A 6,703-nucleotide genomic window follows, 5' to 3' on the forward strand; every position below is an offset into this window, starting at 1 on the left:
GGCATGGACTTAACTCTCAAAAGGACACAGAATATTTGGGCAACAGCTATTGCAGCTTATTATGAAAATAAAACTTTGTTTGTTTCCTTCTCTTCCAAGAGTCGTTGCCATAATGTTAATGCTTGTATATATAAATCTGTTATTATCTCTTTTACTTAGACGTGGCGATGTTATCGTTGACAGGATCGTTTCACTTTTAGCTGAGCTCAACAAAGGTAATTTATATTGGCCGTTTCAATTATTTATTATATTTTAATCTAACCTATTTTTATTTTATTTTATGGTTTTTTTTATAGTTATGGCTACTTCCTAGTATTAATTTGAACTTCTTAATATTAGTCGGGTAACGGTCTTGTCAGCTATAATACTGCGAATAACATTTATGTCATTTTATTAAAATCTTTAATTAATTCTTTTACTTGTAATGCGTTCGTTTTGTAAACCTTGAGTTTTTTTTATATCACTGAAGAGGGTTCATGATTGAGCCGAAACGTTTGATTATTTATATTAAGTATTCATGTTCAATAAATATTGCTCTATTTCCTAACACAAGGAAGGTTTTACCCATATGGTACATAGCACTATTAATCCTGTGCTTGAACTCGAATTAGCCCTTTTTCCTATTATTTAATTGATATCATTGTTATTGAGTTCTTATTTTCTTTCTCTTTTTATTTTTATCCATTTACCATTTTATAACCATCATTATAAGTAAAATTATTATGAAGGAATATTATAAGTAGTTTATTATCAAATAATAATAAATACACTCAGATAGCCAAACCTGCGCGAACAGATTTCGAGCAGAGCTTGCTATCAACTTTTGATGGCAAATAAATAACAAATTTGATGCAGGATCTGTTATATCAAATTTTGGCTGCAAAATTGCCGCCAGATATGCGGCAAAGCTTGTTGTCGGATAATTGTTGCAGATTTGCAGCAAAAACCGCGCAAAGCTTGTAGCGATTTGACGGCAGATTGGTGGCAGAAACCGCGCAGACCTTGCTGCGCTGCAAGCTTTGCGCGGTTTTTGCTGCAAATTTGGCACCAATTGCCCGACAGCAAGATCTGTCGCCAAAACCGTAGCCTAATGTAGACACAGATGACTATGGTTTTGCTGTGGGTTTTTGATCAAATTTGCTACCAATCTGCGCGCAGTCTGCGCTCAACTTGCTTACTGGGCATAATGTGATATTTACTATGATTCAGAAATATCAATTTATTATACAAACATCAATATTCAAGATGATTGAAAAGAATAGTATTATAAAATATGATTAAAATATCTATGTTGTATATATTAAAAAATCTATGTTGTACGACTTCGGTGCATGATAAGTCGTATAAATCAATATAGGAATTCTATCCATTTCAATCATTTTCTATCAAATATTTCAAGCAGTGATATGCACTGCCCTAATATGTGCTTCGTCTTTTTTATATGTAGCTACTCTTATGTCATCTGAAAATCATTTTTTCCCTTCCCATTCTTTAGAATTTAAATATTTGTTTGTGCTACAGTATTCAAAGCAACTATTATTATCTACACCAGTTTTTCTGTTGTTACATTTACATATAATTCATATCTTTATTGTTTAGCTCTATTGTTTTTTCTACTGTTTCTAGGATTTTGTCTGTATAAAATTTACTGTAATCCCTATCGATACATTCTTTGCATTTTCTTCTATCATTACCCATTTTAAATTCGATGTCTAACCATAAATGATTTGTTATCGTAGACTTATTATACACATTATAATTCATTTTGATATTAGCAGAAACTAAAGGGAAGTCTACAGTAGAAGTCGTAAAGTCGTAAATCGTGGAAAATGACCAATCGCGATCAAGTAGTCAGCGCCATCCGAGAGTGGTACATTAATTTATAAGTTTACCCAAATTTTTCTATTTTCAGATTATATCATTATATTGTTCTTGAAATAAATACGAAAAATAAGGAAGTGCTAATAAATACATGAAAGTATTATTCTATACTTAACAATAATAAGTATCATTCTATACTTAACAATAAATCTGTGATCATATCTTTATGTATCTAATTGTTCTTGATTAGTCTTGAAACAGCATTGTCAAATTCAAATGAACTTTTGTATTTGTAAAAATTATAACGAATTATCGAATTATAACGAACGTAACCTAAATGACGTTATGTGGATATTTTGATGACTTTTGGTGAATGACACGAAAACTACCGACATATTTCACGTCTTTATATTGAGTGATACCGTCGGCATCCAAATATTCGGCAAATACAAAATATTGAAAGATCTCGTAGAAATCCACATTGCCAGAAAGAAATCAAGTTCAAAACAAAAATGATCTTAGACTTTTAGCTGTTTTCGGAATGACTCATTTATATCTACTGTTAGCGCTTGAAAAATAGAGTGAGGTATTGCTCATGTTACAGTTTATCGAATGTCCATGCAATATCGCCCATATCATGTAAATTTTCTGTAAGAGTTAAGAAGAGTTAAAAGGAATAAAAGGTCGATTTTGTCGATTGGCACTTGATACTTTGAAAGAGAATTCAAATTTTTTTAGGAATGTCTGCTTTAACGATATTCTAAAATAATGAGTGTCTCAATAGACACAATTGTCATTACTCGTTACCTGTAAATCTACACTGGCTCCAACAAGTTCTTAATTATCACTGATGGAGACTTTATGTTTGGATAGGAATATTAAATAGTCAAATTATAGGACTACACTTCTTCGAGGGACTTATTGTAACAATCCGCCCAAAGAAGAAGCACGTTAACCGTCAAAATCCGTACTAAAACCGAAAACAAGAACTATTCACTAGAACATTATAAACAAACTGCCGAACATCCGTGGAACAAAGCAAATCAAGCGAAATTCGCATATAAAAATCGAAGCGAAAACCGAGAAGACATATAGTTCTTCCGAGGCGCCCAGCTGACAAATGCTAAACTCTGACAACAGAGAAACCTCTAGAACATGTTATCCGCAACCTCGATACTGTTTTCTGATCGCTCCGCCGTCACATAGTGGATACGCGACACCGGTTCCTAACAATTCCGTCTTCGACTAGTGAATACGCGATATCGACACCAGTTTCTAGCCATTCCATCGTCGATTAGTGGATACGCGACGTCATCACCATCCTGACCGTTTCGTCGTCGACTAGTGGATACACGACGTCGACACCTCCCAGACCGATTCATCGTCAACTAGTCGATACGCGACGTTGACACCGTTTCTTAGTTATCCCACCATCGACTAGTCGAAATGGATACGTGACATCGACATCACTTCCTAGACGATCCCCAGCGCGTAAATACACGACAAGGATCGTCCATCGTGAATCGTATCCAAGCAATCTCCGTTATTCAATCTCGGTATCGCAGATATACGATCGAGATTTCGCCGTCGTTGAGTCGCCTCTGCGCGAACTTAACTTCGTTTACTAAAACTTCAGTATCATTGATACATGATCGAGATTCCGCCGTCGTTGAGTCACATTCGCGCGAACTCAACTCCGTTCACTCCGGTCTCCGTAACACGCATACGCGGGAAAGACTGCCCGTCGTTGAGTTGAAGATACGCGGTCTCAAGTCCGTTCGTACCGATTTCCTGCTCGCAGCAACGCGACAGGAACCGCTCCATCGCCGACCTACGAATACATAACGGTGACTCCATTTCCTAACAGCTCCCGCATCATGAACCCGCGAGTCAAACTGCACCGACAACGCTAGCGATTGTCAAAAACAACACCGCAGCGATTTAAAACTTCGCGTCAATAGCATTTAAATCGCGCAACATAAACCTCACCGTGCGTGCGAGGAAAATGCGCAACACAATACCGACCGCGTCCCGTGGACCATTCCTGGTCCCTCACTACTGCAAACCGTCATTACGAATGTATGTACACAGAATTATTACGTGAACAAAAACGACTAATACCAACGACTAATACCGAAGACGATTGTATATACATTTGTAAATAGAGCTTTGTTAGAATAGATTATATTTATTACATCACTGCGTCAAGAAATATTAAGCCTACCACGAATCCGACTATCTCGCAACGAACGCAACAGCGTTACATTATTAACAGTTCCATTTATTTAGATTTTTTCCAAGATTATTTGCCAACATACTTTGAAAACATTCCATTGGCTGTTCATCAAAGATCTTGGTTTTAGCAAACAGTGCACCCACACATTTTGCTAGAGAGAGATGTTAGGGCATTTTTAAATGAAGAATATCCAAATTAATGGGTAGGAAGAGGAGGATTATTTCCATGGCCTCCGAAATCACTAGACTTTAATCCACTTGACTTCTATTTATGGAATTATTTGAGAAATGCTGTATACAAGAATAAGCTAACTAGATGAATTAATATACACATTAATATAAACAGAATCAGAAGCGTCTGTCAATATGTAATTCCACAAATAATCACTTTTGTTATACAGACTTTCAAACGTAGATTCCGCTTATGCTTAGAAAATAATAGAGGACATTTTGGTCATGTAATACAGACAGAGAGACGTAATTAAATTATTACACGTCTTCTGTATTCTATTCATGCTGCACACCATCCTAGAATCTTGCTTCTACCGCTTACGTCAACCATAGATCTCCTTAATTAGCTGGGTTATTCCTTGATTTCGTCTTTATTGACCGGATCGTTTTCTGATCGCTTTCATTGGCTGGGTCGTTTTTATTTAAACATGAATTGATGAATGCGATGAATTTTAGTTTTCGAGATATTTTGTTGACCATGTTAAAGTTACGCATTGGATTTTGGTCAGCAAAACTTAAAAATTTTAAAGTCAAATATCTCGAAAGCAGGTGGTCAAATAAAAAAAAATTGTAAGAACAAAAAGTGTTTGTTTTTGTCAGAAAATCGAAATCCGTCGTAAAAAATGGAGGTTTCTGTTTGAAGAAACTAACTTGACCTTGATATAGTCTTATGATCTTAATTCAAAGTCACCATCAAATGTCTCCTTCTAAATTCTACGACTTTTATTTGAAACATTTTTTACTAAAATTCCATGTTTTCGAGTTATTACAGTATGAAAATTAAAGTGAGATAACCCGTATATAAAACTTGTTATTTACAAAAACTACAAAATTTGTTAAAAATTATATTTATGATGAATACGCTACAGACGCACATAAAAATAAAAATAGAAAACTACATTCTGATGTTACAGGGAGAAATTAATAAAATTCCAACAAGTACTTTACATGGTACAACGAAGTGTAATATATAGCGTATTCTTGCTGGAAAATATGTTATATAATGCTATAATAAATATAATACTTACATGGAAAAACTTGCTATTCTTTCTCCAGTATTGAGTTTTTGAATAACGCTCATTTCATCGAGTGTCAATTCAAAATCAAAAATTTCCATGTTTTCTTTAATTCGACTTTTAGTTACAGATTTTGGTATCGGCGCGACTCCATGTTGAAACTGTAAAACAATAAAATATTTCAGACTCAAATGATAACTTAAATAATTTTTAATATAAAACAAACATTTCTTATTCTTATTATTACGTACCACATATCGAAGAACCACTTGTGCCGCAGTCTTTTTATATTTTTGAGCAATTTGCAATACTACAGGACTATCTAAATGATCTTTAATGCTTGATTGATTTCCAGGATGTCCCAAAGGTGAATAGCCGGTAATAGTAATGTTATGTTTCTTGCAGAAATCTATCAATCTTTTTTGGTTAACGTTTATATTAACTTCAATCTACAATAAAATTTTTTAATATTAATGATAAAGCACACATTGTAATAATATGGATCACAAAGGCATCAAAAGTCTTGAACGAAACGTTTTACCAGGTTGATTAATAAGTTCTTAGAATGAAAGTGAAAAAAACATTTTGTTAGCAAATCTCAACTTTATTCTTCAACATAATCTCTTTTTAGCTCAATATACCGAGTCCAACGAGTTTCTAGCTTCTTTAAGCCTTTCAAATAATAAGAAGTTTCTAAACCGCCAAAATATGCGTCTGTTTCCCATTCAACCTCTTCATTTGAAGCAAATCTCTTTCCCTGGAGCCATCTTTTGAGATTTGGAAACAGCTAGAAGTCACACGGGGCCAGATCTGGAGAATACGGTGAATGTGAGAGCAATTCATACCTCAATTTGTTTAATCTTGCCATTGCCTTTATCGATTTGTGAGCTGGTGCATTGTCTTGATGAAAAAGAATTTTTTCTTCGCTAAATGAGGCCGTTTTTTCTTGATTTCATCATCCAACAATGATGCATAATATTCTCCTGTGATTGTTCTTCCTTTTTCAAGATAATCGATGAGGATTATTTCATGTGCATCCCACAACACAGTGGCCAGAATCTTTCCAGATTGTTGCGTCTTTGGTCGCTTCGGAACACTTCCATCGTTTGGAACCATTGTGCTGACTGTTGTTTCAATTCAGGTGTATAATTGTGGATTCATGTTTCATCAACGGTTATACAGGGTGTTCGAAAAGTACCGGGACGCCCGAATATCAGGAAAAATATAAGTTTTACAAAAAAATGTTTCAGACAAAAGTTGTGGCGTTTAAAAAGATGTATTTACTGATTACATCAGTTTGACCTTGGGTTGCGTAGCGAAGGTCAGGTCAAGGTCACATTAATTTTTTTAAATGGAACACCCCATTTTTCATTGCATATTCTTATAGCACATCTCGAGAG

General features: G+C 34.8%; 1 protein-coding gene across 3 annotated transcripts in view; it reads right to left on the reverse strand.

Moving 5' to 3' along the window:
- Positions 1-1,049: 1,049 nt before the first annotated feature.
- LOC116851263 (1,5-anhydro-D-fructose reductase) overlaps positions 1,050-6,703 on the reverse strand; it is a 254,733-nt gene continuing 249,079 nt past the window's right edge. For 2 of the 3 annotated variants that reach the window (XM_032830538.1, XM_032830540.1), the window contains 3 exons: positions 5,555-5,752; positions 5,316-5,464; positions 1,050-3,652 (listed from right to left, as the gene is read on the reverse strand). In XM_032830538.1, coding sequence (XP_032686429.1) covers positions 3,496-3,652; positions 5,316-5,464; positions 5,555-5,752 — 504 coding nt within the window. In that variant the 3' untranslated portion in view covers positions 1,050-3,495. The other variant, XM_032830541.1, reaches the window with a different exon arrangement.

This window comes from Odontomachus brunneus, unplaced genomic scaffold (assembly GCF_010583005.1).
Source record: "Odontomachus brunneus isolate Ranch 3 - 2012 unplaced genomic scaffold, Obru_v1 Obru_scaffold_170, whole genome shotgun sequence".
In the NCBI taxonomy this organism is placed as follows: Eukaryota; Metazoa; Arthropoda; class Insecta; order Hymenoptera; family Formicidae; genus Odontomachus; species Odontomachus brunneus.